This window comes from Cupressus sempervirens, chromosome 7, assembly GCF_028749045.1.
Source record: "Cupressus sempervirens isolate cs-2001-9-10 chromosome 7, ASM2874904v1, whole genome shotgun sequence".
In the NCBI taxonomy this organism is placed as follows: domain Eukaryota; kingdom Viridiplantae; phylum Streptophyta; class Pinopsida; order Cupressales; family Cupressaceae; genus Cupressus; species Cupressus sempervirens.
In genome coordinates, this window is record NC_143124.1 from 875,669,986 (window position 1) to 875,689,479 (window position 19,494).

A 19,494-nucleotide genomic window follows, 5' to 3' on the forward strand; every position below is an offset into this window, starting at 1 on the left:
TTACTTCATTCTTGTATTTTATGATTAATGCAAATGTGAGTGGTGTAAATGGATTAATGAGTTATTTAAATGCTTTAATTTCTTCGGCTATTATATTATATGCAATTGCACTTGATCGTGTGTTCTAGTGTGCAGGAATTACATCCCTGGCTGTGGCCTATGGAGTTAGTGACCCAGTTGTTCATATTTTGCCAATGTCGCTCCTATATGGTTGACGTATCCTTATTTACTTATTTTATATTAAAACCTTTCAGTGATTAGTAAATCCGAACTCAATTGCATTATGTGATTAGACCAGTGAACATGTCTGTGCATTTAGAAGTTCGCATTTGTCGCGAAAGTGTTAAGTGTTTTTCTGTAATTTTGGTTTTTCGGGTTTTTAATCTTTTGGATTTAATTTCTGGCAGCTTTTCCTTAGGTGAATTTCCATTACGAATAATAACCTATTTTCGTTTGGGTTGTTTCGGAGTTTAACTACTCCAGCTAGCTATTTTCCATTATCAGCTATTCACTCAAAATGAATAAATATTGGAAAAGTGAATTCATTATTCACTTCTCACATTTTGGAAAATTGAGTTTGGAGAGAGAATTTGGAAATCCTCTTCTAAAGGATTATTGTTTTGGTCATTGCGAGAGCTGTGAGCGTGGGATCTTTGCGAGGTTTGTCCCGTTGGATTCGGCTCGAGGAGTTCTTGCTTTACCGAAAGTTTCAGCAGTTTCGGCGGAGTATTTATTTTATTCGGTGGGTTTCAATTTCGGCCCTTTTTGCTGTCAGGTAGGGCCTTCCCGTTTTAATGTTTTTTCTCTGTTTCTGCTTCCATTTCTTGTAGCAATATGTTAGGAGGCTGTGAACTAGTGTTCCCCTCCGTTTCTGTTTGCTAGTTCTGCCCGGTTGGTCGGGTATGAACGTTTTACCTGTTTTTGAAATGGGGGTTTGGGTTTTTGGGCCGTTATGCTGGCCGTTTTTGCATACGGTGTCCGTTTTTAATTATTTTTGGATTTTTGGGGTTTTTGAACCCAAAGGTCAAATGGGTTTTAATTTTGGAATTTTTCCAAAATTTAGAGTTTTTACCTCGTTTTGCGTGCCGCCTTGTTTTCTCGAGTTTTCTTGGCACATTGTGGTTCGTGGACCTGGATGATCCGTTTGGACACCAGTCAGAACACTTTTGCATCTTTTTTTGCATTGGGATGCGTGTAGCACCCGTCATCCCGATTATGTTTCAGTCGATTGACTTTTGTTTGCATTCTCATCCTGTCCTTGTGTATGATCTCTGTGATGGTGGTGCGCCACACACATGTATATTGTCGGGTGACCTGCGGGGCCCGATCTTCCGTGGTACTTCCGGAAGTTGTGATCATTTGGGTTGGGTTGGGAGTTTGCATGCCTTCGGGCACTCATCGTTGGATGAGCATGGGTAGGGTAGGGTAGCATATGGAGGGGGCTTCTATCCTGTAACCTGGTGACTACTTCCCGATTGGCAGAGGAAGTTTTAAATAAGTGATAATTAAATTAAAACTTGGGGTGGTAATAACATTAAATATAATAAATGGTACTTTTGTGTATTGGCCTTCCGTTGAGGGAGTTGAGCTACACAGTGTATTGGCCTTCCATTGAGGGAGTTGAGCTACACAGATCCGAGTTTGGGCTTTGATACCAAGCGACTCTCCATGATGTCAGTCCCTACGTAGTAGCCCATTGAGGTGTCTGACCAGGACCTGTAGTTTATGCATTATCTTTGTCTTTGATTCAGTCATCATACTACTTGGCGTGTGTGTTAGCCATGGTTGTTGTTTTGTGTGTGTGTGGTTGGATCATTATCTCCATCAGCACGGTGGGTGTGGACCTATGGGTGCCACGTGGTTGGGAGGCGTAGCTACCTTCACCACTACTAGGGACCGGTGTACAGAGACGGTCCATTGTTCTAGCGTGATTGTTGCTGGATGTGTCACTTGGTACTTCGATATACGGAGTATGCTTCTTGTGATTTATGCTCTCATTATGATGTTATCATGCTTAGATGATGTTAGTTTTAATGCTTTCCTCATTATGATGATTAGCATGTAGTAGATGATGTTATCTGATTACAGGGTTATCTTATGTTACTACTAGCATGTTAGATTTCATTACTTATATTGTAGCATGTTAGTAGTGATGTCCCTATCACGACAGCACTGATGATCTAATCGGTGGCTTGGGATGTTATGCGCGGGGGATGACTAGGGCCCACGATGGTCCTATGACGCCATTGACGGTTGGGAGGAACCGCGTACCTAGTTTGGTTAATTGGTTTATTGCTTTAATATTTATGCTTAAATGTAAGAGGTTATTTTCATGTTCACTGCGATGTTATTTTAGTTTATTGCAATGTTTCCTTCTGTTCTTCCCTTGCTATTGTTTTAGATGGTTAGACTTTGCTTCCAGTTGTCCATCTCTTAGCTTGGATTCGAGTGTCCTTACCTCGAAAAGTGGATCCGGTACTCCCCGGTGTGGAGGAACTTTGTTTCATTTTTTTTCTAGCCTTGTTTTTTATGTTTTGGGTGCGTGCTGATTCAAATCTTCGCGCAAGCCGATGAAAGTCTTCGCGCGAGAAGAAATACTGGTGCTCTGTCTTCGTGCGAAAAACAGGGGCTAGTTCGGCTTGTCGAAATAAAGTTTGAAAGTTGGTTTTAGATACCCTTTTGGTTTTCTTACCTTCCTAGTGCTTCTCAGACGTTGTAAGGGGCTTAAAATATATCATTTAAGTATTAATTCCTTATACTTAAGATATATTTTAATATATGCGACGATTCATTTGAGATGGGTTTCAGACCTCTACGAGCTAAGGTGTAGATTCTAGGAAAAATCAGGGCTTCAGAAATTCAAACTTAGCCAAATTTCAGGGCTTCAGGATTTCAGACTTAGCCAGTTTCCAAGAGTCAGCTTATGTCTTTCAGCTTGGTAGGTCTTTGTGGTTTTGTGATTGTGTTCTAGTTGGTAGTGGCATTTGGAGATCCGTTGGTGCTTGGTTGTCTTTCAGTCTTTCGTTGCGATCTTTTGGTTTGTGTAGGTTGTCTCATGTGCATTTACACTTGTAAAAAAATAAAAAAAATTGTTCTGACTTGTTTTCATCCTTGTTTCCAAGGATCTCTGGGCAGGGCATTACAGTAAGGTCTTGATCAGGTCTTTTATTTGTTTTTCTTTTTTGCTTGTGGGTTACTCAGTGTCGGTTCTACGCTGCTTCCTCTGGGATTCATGTGTGATGCTGGGGCAATCCTTGTATGTTTTTTTTGAGTCAGTCCGTCAGTCCTCTAGATGGTTGGTGACATGGCTTTGATGTTCTTGGTAACCTTGGCAATTAACCAACAGTCCTATAGCAAATCTAGGGCTCAACTACATGGTGGTACTTCTCTTTGAAGTATCCCCCTACTCAAAAAGCTTCAATGGATTCCCTTCAACTCCATTATCCCCCATCCATATCCAGCATCTGTCTCTCCTATCCCAGCTTATGCATCAGTATCTCTTTGAATCAATCTTCACTTTTAGCTTTAGGGATCCATCAATCCAATCAATCCACCAAGCCTCATCTTTCGAGATCCACAATCCTAGTCCTAGGGATCTCCGAAACCCATCTTCCACCAATCTGACTCTTTGAAATCCTGTTGCATCAGCTTTATAATTCCCTCATCCTTCTCCCTATCCTGGATTCCTTTTTATAGCGCTCTGCTCCTTCATCCTCTACCTTCCCTAAAGTGTTAAGCTTGTTTCCTCTTGTGCCTCTGATTCTCCCTTTATCATTCTCCCGTAGTGAGAGTTTGAGCTAATTCAGCCCCTTCTCTTCGTCCTCCCACCTGCCAAGATTCTTGTACTTTTCAAGAAGCTGTCGAGCCTCGCTTTCTCTCCCCGCCGCCTTCTTGAGGGGGCATCTCGCAATCCATTCTCTCCTCTTCTACTCTAGCCTTGGGCATCTTATTTTCTTATCTTTAATGCCATGCCACTTGTGGCATCACATCAAAGAGGGGCAAAATGTAGACACCTAAAATCCTTAAGAAAATAAAGTATTTTTATTTTTTGAAAAATCCCTGATGACATCATCATTTATTAATTAATTATTTATTTAATTAATTAATTTTTATGTCATTAAATCCCTTTATCTTAATTAAAAATATCTAATTAAGGAATCCTTCCCAAAAATGTTTAAATCTTATTTAAACATTATTTCCTTATTTATTAATTATTTAATTAATAAATTGACCAAAAATTCCAAAATAAATAATTTATTTATTTTTTGCCCAAAACTTGGCCAATTTCCTTAAGACCACTAACCTCTTCCAAAATCTTATAATCCTTCTTTAATTTCGATTAAAGGTTAATCCCATCATTTCCTACCCTTAATCCCAACTCAAAATATTTAATTAAGGTTAAATATTAATCCTAATGTTTATTAAAAATGTTTTAATGAATATCTCCTCAACCCAAACCCATGAAATAAATAAAACTTTATTTATTTCGTAAAAAACCTTTTATCCTCATCCTAGGAAATTCTAGACTCTTCTAGAAAGTCTTCATCCTCACCCTAAGCCTATCTCTAAACCTCCATTTTAGCCTAATCCACCTCATCCACCCATACTAACCAAGCTTAGCTACTAACTCACCCACCCTCATTGAATGCCATCCACTTGCATATCTCTAACATCCCTAATTTAAATCCTAAATCACCTCTAATCCCCCCCCCCCACAACCTTGTCACATTCCTTAAGCAAGCTTAAGACTTTCCTAAGCCAAGCAAAGTCAACAATCTCCAAAATATCTCAACCACCCAGCCATGAATGCTCTTACAAGGCCATAAAGACTCTTACAAACCCATTCATTGCTCTTACAAGCCATTATGAAGGGTCTTTATGAAGATATTATCCCTTGAGCCTCCTTTGTTGACTCATCCTTGCCCTTTCCTCCATCTTCTCACCCTGTGACATGTGTCACTCCCTGATTGGCTGTAAGGAAGCACAATCCATGTGCTCTCCTCTCATGCAATCTGAGCCCTCCATGAGCTTTTCCCCATCCTTGCATCTTAGCCCTCAAACCCTCAAGCACTTAGCCTATAAATTGAATCCCCTCCCAAGCCATTTTATCACAATCCTTGAGCTAAAGTTATAATGCTAGTTTGAGAAACAAAAGCCCTTAACCATACCCTTATAATGCCAAATTGAGAGCTCACAAAGCTACCAAATTTCCATTACCCATCCCCACCATTGAAGCAAACTTGAAGCCCTTTGAGCATACATACCAATCCTTTACTTAGACTCATCTACCAAGCAAAGAGCTAATTCCTATTGGCTCACATTCCTAATTAGGGGTTCCTCTTTAGTCTCTCATATATGTTATATTGATCTTGTTAGTTAATGCTTTGTTTCTTTATATTGATCCCCACCATTGAAGCAAACTTGAAGCCCTTTGAGCATACATACCAATCCTTTACTTAGACTCATCTACCAAGCAAAGAGCTAATTCCTATTGGCTCACATTCTTAATTAGGGGTTCCTCTTTAGTCTCTCATATATGTTATATTGATCTTGTTAGTTAATTCTTTGTTTCTTTAAATGGATTAGTGTTTCTTGCTAACATATTAATGTATATAGTATGTTGTAATCAGGTCAAAAAATTTCTAAATACTATCTAGCAATTGTATTAGATATGAAAATTCTATGGACTTAGGTTGGTTTAATAGCCATTTGTAAATCCTTTAATAGGGTGGCATTCCAAGTGAATGTTCTAAAGTCCTCTAACCAGGCCCACTTCTAACAGGGTGGATAAATCCTATGACAAGGTCACATTTAATAGTGTGTTGTAAGCCTTTAATAAGGTAGACCTTTCACAAGGCATCACTTCAGAAGAGTGAGAATTGAGTAGCATGTTAATGGTGGTTTTTCCCAAATTGGGTTTCCATGTAAATCACTGTGTTATGTGTTGATCCTTTTATGTGTTATGCTTGCATGTTGATTTACAGTAACTTGCTGAATAGGAAAGTTAAAGTTGGATGAATGAATGGTTGAATGGGTTCACAACACTTAGTGAAAAAGTTTGAATAGGACATTTGGACACTGAATAACTGATTCACCCCCCTCTTAGTTATTCTAATGCATTTCTAACAAGAAAAAGGTTGTCTCCCCTTAAGATGAGAGGTCAAGTAATGGCCAATAACTAGCCATAAGAGAGACATAATTAATTAATAAGGAAATCCTTTATGTGAAGAAAGATCTTGCTAGATTGGAAAGTAGATTGTTTCATGATAAAAATCTTAGTCATGATAATAGGGAATTAAACTTTAAACTTTTTTTAAAAATTGGGTGGATTGAATTGACTATGAAATTGTGTAGGAAAGAGTCCCACTCTATCCATACTTACCTAATAATATTAGATAGGGAGAATATTAAATCAATATACCTGTTGAAAACATGGAATCACTTGGCTACAACTTGTGTTCCAACTCCCTCTCCTTTATTTTCCTATCCTACATTTGTGGGAAAACAATTTTTTTTGTAACAAAGTGTAAGAGAAAAATGGTGAGAGGGCATGGAATTAGTGTTCACTAGGGTGATATAAAAAATCTAAGAAATCATTCATTACATTGGGAAGGGGGAATAATAGTACACTTAGAATAGACTCAAGCACTAAATAAAATTTCCATCCTTTCATTAATGAGAATAATTGATTGATAAAACTTGGAATGAGTAAAGGAAGAAATCTAGATGCAATGCGATGCAATGACAAAAAAATTGTATATATGGGAAGCTATAGACTAATATGACACTTTAGAGATTAGGTTGGAGAAGTAGATAGAGCCATTCATCTATAACATAAATTGCAACCAATTCTTCCTATCTGGGTGGACTTATATAATTAGGGGTGGTTAGAGTCACCCCTACATTATCAAAATATAATCTTGAGGCCTAGTATCTGAAGTAGGCTATTAGGTCTTCTAGGATATGAATCCATAACTTTGCCACTTGTTACCAACTCACAAAAAAGGGGAATTAGTGGGAGAAAGGGTTTTGAATTAGTCAAACCCTTATACAAAAATCAACCTTGGAATCAAATTAAAATTGCACGTTGTTAGTAGCAAATGTTGGATAAGATTTGATACACTCACAAATGTTAGATGACTCATGAAGATGCTTGACAATTATCTTGATGTAGTCTTGACTTTGGATCTAAGGCAAGAAGAACATGAATGTCTTCACAAATGTTAGGATCTAGATATTATTCCATATATTCTATGCTTGATGCTTTATTTTCTTGAATGGTTGGTTGCTTGGATGTGATTTACAATGTAATGTATTTATCCCAAAATGAGAGAGGCAACTTTGCATTTATACCTCTCTAAGCTATGTTGGGATTCAAAAGATGAAGGATGTTAACTTAGGATATAGGATCCTTCTCAAAATTGTAGTTATACCAATCTCTAATCCAAACTTGGACTTGAGTTAGTATGTGAGGGGTGTCTTTCAATAAAAAGGTTACAAAATTTATGTCCTCAATGTCACAGGGTTCCCTTGAGGAGGCAACATTTAGATCAATTTTTAATCGGTAGTCAATTTTGACATGAGGATTCCAAAAATGTGCACCAAATTAGTGTCTAATCAAGCATGATGGGCATGGAAGCCTTAGATACTAAAATAAGACTCAAGGACCAAAATTACAAGTGCTTACAATTTAGGATGCTACACAAAGAATGAGGATACACGATGGACACACATGAAGCACATAAATGATTTTATTTGAAATAGGTTGAAGGGATCATATACCAAATAACTAGTGTTAACAATCATCGACAACTCATCATCAATAGTAACTTCTTCCACATTAAATAAGGGGGAACTCTAGTAAAGAAGTAGACAATGGAGATCAACATAATTGACACTACTCATCTCCATGAATTTGATAAATATGTTTTTATTTAGTGATGTAATACTATACTGAAAGCATATTTCTTGAAACTTTGTCATAGTTAGTCTCTTATTATATTTGTAGTAGAATAAGATAATCCTCTCTGTCTTAGGAGTGAGTTGGCATAGCTTAAATTGTTAAGAGTTCAATCTATTGACATAACTAGAGTTAATCCATATATTTTGTGGATTTGCATATCAAGGTATAAGACTTTCTTAGAGCTTGTATTATTTTTTTGAGTTATTTTTTTGAGCAAGTGAGCAAGTGATTCAAGACAATTTCCCATTTTAGTCAATTAGAATGAATCATAGAAATATTTGAGCAATATTCTCTAAAGTAAAAGAGCATAGTTTATCTGAGCTAAAGATCCATGTAAGATAAAACTATTGTTTTGTGTTAGTATTGTTAGTTTGATGTTCTTTTTAACACTCTTAATTAGACTTTATATTCTACAAACTATTTAATTTTATTAATGACTTAGCTTATATCATCCATGATAGCCTATAGCTCCTCAGTTTATTTTCTATACAAAGACAAAAATATTTACAAAGGCAGACTAGGTATACAAATAGAACTTTCAAAAAAGAAAAGATAAAAGATCTTTAATAATCCACTACGTAAATTGCCTTTTAGTTGACTGCATAGACCATGGTGCCCAATATGCAATCAAATCTCAAATCCCTAGAACACATGCTCTTTTACCCTTTTATTCATTCCATCTTTACGAAGAATGTGGTACTTTCAAGCTCGTGTGGATCCATGCTTTTTAAGTTGTAAGGTAATGGCATAATAATATCGACTTGGACTCCGTGCTTGCAAAGTTCCATAACGATATCAAACACAAAACAGAAGTGATAAATTCTTCCTAGACACAATTATATTGTTAACCGGCACAGGTGTACCATCCTTTGTTTCAGATGCTCTGTAAGTTTAGTGCTACAGAAATCAGTCATTTCCCAAGCATTATTTATGGGTAGCAACTTAATGGAATTACATCAAGGAAACCGATTGTTGCTCATCTGGAGACAACAAAGTTGATCTGACGTTGAGAATCAAGCTCAAATTGACTAATGAGGACTCATAAAAACATTCTGAGCCAAAACAGACACTTAACTGTAATGGATACTGTATCCATTTCTTTTTGATGGGGTTTTATATATTTTATTTGATAGCTTTTATATACACCACTGTTATGGAACTGTGCTTAAACTCTGCGCCAAACTGTTTCTGCAATGGGTACTCAAATTTGTTTGCTCTCAAAGCATGGTAGGTAACTTGCAGGATGTTTACTCATCACTTTGGATCCGGTTGTTACATTAATGTGTTTGGAGTGCTTTGGGGTTTATTCAATTTGGAATGATACGGAATTATATGTTTTTAGGGTTTGTTCAAATTGGAATGATCCGAAATTATGAGCGAGATTAGATGTTTTTAGGGTTTGTTCAAATTGGAATCATTTGAAATTATAAGTGAGATTCGATGTTTTAGGCTTCTAATCAAAATTTCAAGGGACCATCGAAAGAGAGAGAGAGACATTTTAATGGAAATTGGGACCAGGAGTCCAACAAGTTTTATTGCAATACAACTGGCTTGCAAAAGTTAAAATCAATTATTTCCCAAATCTCGCTTACTACCAACTCTCTGTCATGTTCACCTTAAGCATTCAAATTGAAGTACAGTGTCTTTAAAACTGCAATGAATTGGATCTTTTATATAATCAAACTCTGACATTGAAATTCCAAAAGAAATTGCTGACTGTTGAAGCTAGCGGTTAAGCTGAGGGGTTTCCCATCGTGTTAGTTGTCCACACATGAGCATTGTCAGTTTCCCCTGGCCCCAGAATAATCAGATACTATTGCTTTCCCTACCTAGTAGAACGAGTGATGCCCACCTTCGGATTCTATTTAATTGACCCCCTCCTCAACCTCTAAGCTCACCCAATCTCCTCCTCTTGTATCTCCTGTCACATTTAATTGAGCCATTTTTCTAAGGCCCATCATTCCCTGGTCGTTTCTGAAGGTTTGGTAAGTATCTATTATCAAAGGTTCTATCATATTTTCTTGACTTGCCTTGATGATTGAGATTCTCTTCATGGGAGGTTTAGTAAGAGTGTGTATTTGGATCTGTAGATTGTTAAGCATGTCTGCCATTGGGTTTCAGTGGGTAAGGTAGGTATTCTTCTTTAAAGATTGCTAATTTTGGGTTTTGGACTTTATTTGGTGTTTGGTGGTCATTGCTCCGCCTATTTTCATGTTTTCTTGCTCCTTCAGGTGAAGGTCTGCATGATTTCTAGCCGAGCTCTAGATCTGTGTACAGTTTGTCAGGATGAAAGCTAATAACACGTTCAACTCATAATGGGGTTCTGTTAAGTTGGATTTATGTTTTTTGCTGTCACTCAGTGTTCTCGTTATTAAATGGGTCTAGTCAATGCAGTTTTGAAGGGTTGTGTTGGTAGTTGTAGTCTTTCAAGCTAGGGAATGCCAGATGTGAGGATTTGCAATAATGCTTGTCTTGTTGTGAATGTGGGTAGTTCCAGTATGGAATTCTTTGAGTTTCACAAGGGTATCTTGGGTAAGAAGCTGTGATGTATTTTTCATTGTTGAATCTAATTATGCTAGAATGTTTAACTGTTGAATGCTTGGTTGGAGGGGATGTGTGAATGCCTGTCTTGTTGTGAATGCGGCTAGGAGTTTAGATATGTGAATTCTGTGACATTCACATGGTTTATCTTTGCGAAGAAGCTGAGATGTACTTTTGGAATATAAGTGCTCTTCTGAAGAGTTTTTCTTAACTAAGCTAGAATATTTGATTGTTGCTGCTATACAAATATCAATAAATAGAATGAAAATGTTGTATGGGTGTTTACCTGATACAGGAAATGGCTATTCGAGTATCAATTCTGTTGTGCTTATTGTCAATATCAAGATTCGTACTTGTTTCAAGTTGGACCAATGCACATGCAACCTTTTATGGTGGAGGTGATGCTTCTGGTACAATGGGTAAGTGAGTTCAAAGTTCAGTAGATTGTTTATCATTCAGATACGAGGAATCCCTCTATCTCACCCACTTATCTATTGTTTTATGTCTTTCAGGAGGAGCATGTGGGTATGGAAATCTTTATAGCCAAGGCTATGGCACCAGTACAGCAGCTCTGAGCACAGCGCTCTTTAACAATGGCCTCAGCTGTGGAGCCTGTTTTCAAATAAAGTGCAGTGCAGATCCAAGATGGTGCCTGCCTGGCACCATTGTAGTGACTGCTACAAACTTCTGCCCTCCCAACTCTGCCCTCCCTAACAATGCAGGTGGGTGGTGCAATCCCCCGCAACAACACTTTGATCTCGCTCAACCTGTCTTCCTCAGGATTGCCAAGTACAGAGCTGGAATTGTTCCTGTCATCTACAGAAGGTGAGTCGCAAGGAAATGGATATTCACTTCCTAGGATGTATGTTTAAGTTGCCTCTTTCACCATAACTAATGCATAGAAATGGCATCTATGGACTGGCCCACCAGAATGCACAGTGACCTGCACCCCCTCCCAACCTCCAAGTACCGCCTCCAAGACATTCCCTCACCGGTGACTCCGAGTATCCAAGTACCCCACCTTCACCATTCCCCAACTACACTGATGCTAGGATGGGTACTTCAATTTTTATTTATAAATGTTACTATTGAATATGTTTTACATTACTATATTGAATGTTCACTAATTTTAGTTGTAATTTTTAAATTTAGTATGTTACATCATCTCCCCCTTCCTGCAGCTGCGCAGCTGTTCCCCCATCCCAAAATTGAGGCCCATTGCCCCGTTCTAAAAACCTGTGTTTGGGCGTCCTGTAGTACCCTAGTACTGGTATTGCACTGTAAAATACTCCATAGGCGTGGTGCAACCTGCTGGCTGTGTAGCCCTCTGCATGCATTAGTGCTTCCCAGAGTTCGGATAGCCCGTTCTAGGTATAAATATAGCCTTATGGGGCACATGCATATGAATCTTAACACTAATTAACCATTTCTTGGGTGTTTTTATTTTCAGAGTCCCATGTCACAAGAGAGGTGGAGTTAGGTTCAGCATCAATGGGCACTCCTACTTCAATTTGGTGTTGATAACAAATGTTGGAGGAGCAGGGGATGTGCACTCTGTTTCCATAAAGGGATCCAGGACTGGGTGGCAGAAGATGTCTCGCAACTGGGGGCAGAATTGGCAGAGTAACTCCTACTTGAATGGCCAGTCACTCTCATTCAAGGTGACTACCAGTGATGGAAGGACTGTCACCTCCTACAATGTTGCTCCTGCTCACTGGCAATTTGGCCAGACTTACAGTGGAGCTCAGTTTCATTAAACTACTTCTCTTATTGGTCATATTAGTATAATCTAAGCTCTAATATAAGCTGTAATCTGCATTGTGCATGTATCTCTAGACTCCATGAACAGAGAATTGGGCTTATTTTATTGTGGCCTCTATTCAAGTTCATTAACTATATTTCTGTGAGTAACTTATTATCTGGGCTGCCGTGGTGGAATCCACTACACCCGCTCCTCGCATTGACTTTTGAAGATTTGTACCATCTTATCGTATTTACACTAGTGGTGGCTCTTTTTGCTAGTCACCCCCCATCCACTATCAATAATTCTTGGCGCTAAAGTGCTTCCATGTAGTTTCTCAACTTCTCTATGGTATATGATATATGATATATTATCTTTTCCTTCAGTGCCTGTATGCTTTATTGTAAGCACTACTTCAAACGTATCTGAAAATGGTTCGAATCTAGGTGATTGGTGGGTGTTGCGGTTCTAATAGAAGAAATGTAGAACAATATTTTTGTGCTCTACTGTTTCTTCGCTTAAAAATTGCAAGCATGGTGGTTTGACGGTTGTTAAAGACAACAGGGCTAGATGGAAATATCCATTAATTCATGAAGGCTTTGAGAATCTTTCCAAACATAAACCGAATCAATATTATTTATTTTTCATAAAGGCACTTAGATTCTATTCAAATATAAACCACTCAATAACATTTATTTTTGACTGAAGGCGAGGATGGAAAGCTAGATCAATTGGCGAAGGCATCATTAAATGCCACTTTCTATTTGTTTTTGGGCATCTTCAAAATATAATATTTTTGAAAAAAATATTCAAATTACATAATTGCTCCACTTGTAAGACGCACTGTGCCAAGCACAGCTAAAGACGCAACCTTATAAAGAACATCCATTGACGGGGTAGAAAAATACCAAAAGATATCAAGGTCCAAAACTCTACGAATACTTGAAACCAGGGTGGAGGCGTTTCTGTGAAAGGGGGTGTTGAAAATGATGTTTAAGATGTCTTCTATTATTACCAATTTCCCAAATATCATGCCATTTCACGTTAGTGAATTAGCAAGAGAACTACATGGTGCATTTGGAGTCCTGACTTATACCAAGTCTTTAACGGACTATTCGTCAAAAAAAATCCCCCACAAGCTAATAGATTTCATTTGTCTTGTACACAAGAAAATTCAAGAACATATTCTAAGGTGTGTTGTGAAGTTTTCATTTTCTCTATTTTAAAATCAATTGTGAAATTATGACAAATTAATATTAGGTGGTTAATTATTTATGGCTTTTAAACATTTAGCCATCTTCTAATAATAATTATGATCAATTTGGCTTTGGCTTCATTGTTAATGATGTTGTATGAGGAAGATGATGGTATTAGATGGCTAAATAGTCACTGATTTCTACTCTTAACCATTTTACAACAAGTGTAATCAATTATAAGGTTGCTTATATACTATTATTTTATGAGATCTACAAACACATATATAATTTTTATGCTAGACACATGTTCATAAATATATCTTATTTTATGACAATTAATTAAAAAGTAAAAATCATAAATGTGTTTATACCTAAAGAAGAATTGGTAATTTTGAACCACCATTAAGTATAATATGAGGGTGAGGAAAATGAAAAAATCACATGAAGACGATTTATGAAGTATCAACTATAATTAGGCAAGAAAATCATGTAATAAGTTAATGTGCTATACCTAAAGAAGAATTGGTAATTTGAACCACCATTAAGTATAATATGAAGGTGAGGAAAATGAAAAAATCACATGAAGACAATTTATGAAGTATCTTTAACTATAATTAGGCAAGAAAATCATGTAATAAGTTAATGTGCTATGTCACTAATGAATGATAAAATATATGAGATAAATCAAGCCATGTCAAAGAGATGTCACAAAATTAATTTAATTTACCTATCAAGAAGATGTTCGTTGAACACATGTTGTCATTGATGTCAAAAGCATATTGAATTGTCATAGCTACTCTACTTTTAACATGCATATCCATAAGCATTTATTTTTTGGAAGTATAATGACTAGTTATGGCAATGAAACTAGTTGAAGTATGTTTGTATTATCATCTTATATCTATTATAGGTAGTGGAGGTGATTCAAGAATGTGATTTGGAGTGTATAAGTTAAGGCTTCCAATCCGTGATCTTGTTGTGACAACTTGTTATGATATGTATTCTCGCACAATTTTGAGTTGTAATATGTGGTTCAAAAGAGTAATATGTCTACATAAAATATATTGATTCTAGAGTATCCAAGATTGATCAACATCAAAAAGGAAGTTAGAAATGATGAAAGGATCACTATGTGACTTGGCTAACTAGGTCAATGTTCCAAATTGATGTAGTAAAGGATTTTAGTGCATACTCACCAGAGATAGGATATGGATGATCATGCTACCATTTTGCAAAGAAGTTTGGGAGATTGCTATCATATCAATTCAAGCCAAATAAGTGACAAGTTGTCATTAAGTTGGCATTGATGGCAACTTTGGTAACTCAGTTGTAGAAGCACATCAAGAGAAGCATCCAACATGATCAGTGTCACTTATTCATGACTAGTAATGCCAGGAAAAGTGGTAGGTAACATAGACTTATGATAGGATGCATGATCTAATGTTTGGTAGAATCGATGCAGTCAGAAGAAAAAGTAATAATGTTGATAGTTGGAAGATGAAAGAAAGATAGGTAAACAAAACTTGACAAGGAATCTCAATAGGTCAAACACATGTTGACTTATCTTGGGAATTATACAAGAGGATCCAATAATGATCAGAGGCAAAGATTGAAAGTGTGTCAAGAGCATAGAGACATGAGAAGTGAACAAGGGTCAAGTGCAATAGGCATGATTTTGAATAAAGGGCTGAGATTAAGTGGGAAAAAAGTAAGCAACAAAACAATGAATTCAGATTAAGAAGATGATTAGTGAGCACAGTGAGAGAGATGATAGTGACATAGAAGAGCGACGAACACAAATAAACAAACAAAGATAGAAATAAAGAAGTGAATGCATTTGCGAAGACAAAGATTGAGCAAAAGAAAGTTGTAGAGAGAGCAAAGCAGAAAGGACCTAAAAGGAAAGGACTGCGAAAGATAGGTCAATCAACTTATTGTAACCTAAGAATTTCAATAAGGGCAATCCCTTAGGTGGGTGGACCTTAACCAGTCTCATTATTGTTAAATCCTTTAACAAGGAGGACTCTCATAAGAAGTTCTAAATCCTCTAACCGAGGTAGATCCCAATAGATCTCACTGTACTCTTAATAGTGTACGCAACACTCCAAACATGGTGTACTCTTAGAAAGGATATTTGTAAGCTTCTAATAGGGAAACCTTTGAACTGTAGTGAAAAGGCTTGTGGGAATCATCCCCACCATAATTGTTACCTTCTAATAGAGGCTTTCCACTCTACCAAAATAATGATGTGATGCATTATCTGTTGTGAATGATCGGTGAACTTAATTAATTTCATTTCAATAGTTATTTGGTTTGTATTTGGCAAATAGTTCAACCAATGATTTGAATTAGTAGATTACCTATTATATTGATTCACCCCCCTCTTAGTACTATTTTACACCAACAATCGATATCAGAGCATAAGTCCTTGAGAAGGATATCTTAAGAACCTGAGGAAAAGATTCTTGAAATGGATAGGTACAAGTATGAAAAAGAGATTGAGGATCAAGCTATCATCATTTAAGAGTTTCAAGATAAGTTTCAAAAATATTTTTTATTAAGAAAAGGTCTCACTATGATGTTAAATGAAAGTTACAATTACATTGAAAAAATTGAGTAATTGTTAGAAGGGGCTATGTCTGAAGAATTTAAGAAAGCCATAGAAGAACTAGAGGAGAAAAATGGAAGCTCAAGGAGAAAGTTAAGAATTTGAAAAGAGAACTTGAAGGATGAGTTGTCAATGTATGTGACGATCTTGAGGAAAAGAGGTTTATAGAGGATGCAAGGAAACATATTGAAGATGAACTGAAATCAAAGGAAAATGAACTCAACTTGGTAAAGCAAGAAGTAGCATTAGTAGGATACAACTAATGAGAACCAACAAGTCATGAATGAGAATGAAAGAGTAAGGAATGAAGTTGAAAAGTTGAAGAACGATTTGAAGATTGAGAAAGAGAATTATGAAAGATTAAAAAGATACAATGAAAGTTCAAAAAAGCTTGATGAACAACTGAGAAGTTAAAGAAGAAATAGGGACACAAAAAGTTAGGACTACACTACTAAAGAAAAGCTGGAGAACTATCAAAGCCAAAGGGGACTAAACAAGAATCAAAGTTGCAATCTGAAATAACTAGTAAAAAGCTTGATAAATGATGCAGGAGCATCCTGGGTGTAAGAACAATCTTGCACCAAAAAAAATTATTTCATTTCAGTTGTGTTGGGACTCAAAATTGAAGCCCCAATTTTGAGTACCATTAAAAAATTAAGCCCTATAAGCGCTCTTTTAATGCATATGTACCTGACTATCCATTTGAGGCCCATGAGGTGTTTAATGTTTCTAACACCTTGCATTTAGTGCGTCTATGTGTTCCATGATGATAATTTGTCATTCTGAGCCATTTCGTGAAGTCTCGTTTTGAGCATTTGTCAATTTTGCATTTTTGCTTGTGTCAAATAGCGATAGGAGGTTGTGTTTGCAATTGAATGTCTTGCACCTAGTTATGTTTCATGAATCACCACTTTGGGAATGTCTAGTGTCCATACCAGAGAGCCTATGTTTCAGATTTTGAGTCGTATTGAATTCGTTTGCCTAGGTTATGAATCCCTCAAAGTTGGTCGTTTACTAATGTCATGCTAATATGAATTGTTTTGAATTTTGGGAAGACCTATTTGACTTTTTATAACATTGACCTAGTTGATCAAAATGAGAAAATTCCTCTTGAGTTGCATTGTAGAGGTTAGAGACTTGCTACGTTTCCAATTTGAGCTTATGACAAATCCATTTGATCAATTTTCAAACATGATTCCAAATGCAATTTCTGATTTTTTACAGGTGTCAGCACATGCAAATTTGTCGGTACCCTCATTTGGGATCTTATAACTTTGATCTTGTGATAGGTGAGATTGAATGGATCATACCATTGCATTGTACTTTGAAAATACTTTAAGTGTGCCAATTTTCAAATCTTGATGAATCCATCTACACACTTTCTTAGGTTAGATTCCATTTGCAACAATCGCTTTTGTAACATTGTTTCTAGTCTGCAAATTCCATGTAGCCTACTTTGACTATTCACCAAATGCGTCCTATTATTCATCATAAGCCTAAATCACAGATTCATAATGTCCTCATCACAATGAACCAACACCCCAATTTTCATTCTCCCAAGTGTCAGTGTGCCTTGTTTTCGAAGCCAAATCCAAATGCAATTTATCGTTTTTTGACATGTTTTCTTACAGGCAATTCTGAAAGGGTAACTTTGACAGTCAATATCTTTTGACCCGAAATTCGTCACGAGATGAGATTTGACAGGGTGCAAGTCTGCGGAATAGAGAATTAGTATTATTGATCTTAGGGCATGGTCAAGTGTTTAGATTAGTTTCTAAGGCCAGTCAAAGGACCTCCTAGCACAAAATTAACAGTGTGCAGATTAATGATAAAATAAGTTTTTAATGATCAATCAGTAATTAAATTTGATTTTAATCAGTTCGAGATGATCACTGGAACAATATGCTTGTCAATTGTTTGGAAACAAATTTTTTTTTAGTCAGACCTGCTTTGGGGCCTGACTAATTGCATCAGGATGATTAGAATTGAAGAAATTGAAGATGTTTTTAAAAGATGTTGTAATCATTCTTTCCATGATGCTGCTTCTGTATATGAACATAGTCATTAAGACACCAAGTCGATTATTTTTTATATGTCATCAATATGTTGATTAAAGAAGATGGCAGGGTTGGCGATACAGGTTGCTTAAAAAAACAGGAGATGTATGGCACACATTCCTTGCTGGAAAGTTTGATGGCATGCTGTATGGTTATCAAGTTGATGGAGATTATTGTCCTAAAGAAGGGCATCACTATAACCAATCATGCATATTGCTTGATCCTTATGCTAGGGCAATAATTAGTAGAGAAGAGTATGAGGTTTTAGGACCTGGAGGAAGTTGTTGGCCTCAAATGGCTGGTATGGTGCCTGTTCTTGATTACGAGTTTAATTGGCAAGGGGACTTGCCCCTGAAACTTCCACAAAAAGATCTCTTTATTTATGAAATGCATGTTCACAATTTTATCGAACATGGATCAAGCAATGATAATCATTCAGGGACATACCTTGGTGTAGTTGAAAAAATGGGACACTTAAAGGAATTGGGAATTAATGCCATTGAACTTATGCCCTATCAAGAATTTAACGAGTTAGAGTATTACTCATACAACTTTGTTATGGGTGACTACAAGATGAATTTTCGGGGGTATTCAACTATTAACTATTTTTCTCCAATGATTTGATATGCTACCTTAGGTGTGAGGAATTGTGCACATGATGCAATTAAAGAGTTCAAAATGCTTGTAAGAGAAGCACATGAGCATGGGATTGAAGTATTCATGGATGTGGTATTCAACCATATTATAGAAGGAAACGATATGGGTCGAACATTATTTTTAGAGATCTGGATAATATCATGTATTACATGTTTGCACGCAGGGGGCTAGCAACTTATGGAGCGAGGAGAATGTTTTCGACAATGATATTGAAGGAGTTTTTTTTTTAACAACATGAACACCTCTAAATGAACCTCCCTTAATTGATATCATTAGTGATGATCTAGTCCTTCTTGGGGTGAAGCTTATAGCTAAAACATAGGACATAGGTGGCCTTTATCAAGTAGGAAACTTTCCTCATTGGGGCATTTGTTCAGAGTGGAATGGGCAATATTGAGACATAATACACCAGTTTATCAAGGGCATAGCTGGAGTTGTAGGAGCTTTTTCTCAATGCCTTTGTGGGAGTCCACATTTATATTAGAAAGGAGGAGACACTTTTTGTTTAAAAAGAAGCTAACAAAATAGGGCAGAGGTTTGCAAGGGAGTTATAGCTACTAGAGGCCTCTTGCATAATAAAGAAAATAGAGAGCCGACTAGGAAACAAGCTGCAACCAAGGTAAAATAGAGGAACCCACGTAAAACAAAGGGAGAGTGTAGTGAATGAAAAGAGACCTCACACCAAAGCAACCCATGCTAAAGAAGCTATAGTCTTTGGAGCACCACGCAAT

The 19,494-nt window shown here is 36.8% G+C and overlaps 1 protein-coding gene and 1 pseudogene across 2 annotated transcripts; both read left to right on the forward strand.

The window, feature by feature from the left end:
• Window positions 1-9,859: 9,859 nt before the first annotated feature.
• Window positions 9,860-12,630, forward strand: LOC149550247 (expansin-A1-like). Of its 2 annotated transcripts, none has more exons than XM_089793341.1 (4): window positions 9,860-10,092; window positions 10,195-10,923; window positions 11,017-11,329; window positions 11,955-12,630. In XM_089793341.1, the coding sequence occupies exons 2-4, from the start codon at window positions 10,779-10,781 to the stop codon at window positions 12,259-12,261; spliced, it is 765 nt and encodes a 254-aa protein (XP_089649467.1). In that variant the 5' UTR covers window positions 9,860-10,092; window positions 10,195-10,778; the 3' UTR covers window positions 12,262-12,630. The 2 variants fall into 2 exon arrangements, with proteins under 2 accessions (XP_089649467.1, XP_089649466.1); XM_089793340.1 differs by having other exon boundaries at window positions 9,860-9,948; window positions 10,800-10,923.
• Window positions 12,631-18,049: 5,419 nt separating this feature from the next.
• LOC149550248 (isoamylase 1, chloroplastic pseudogene) lies at window positions 18,050-19,247 on the forward strand (annotated as a pseudogene).
• Window positions 19,248-19,494: the final 247 nt, after the last annotated feature.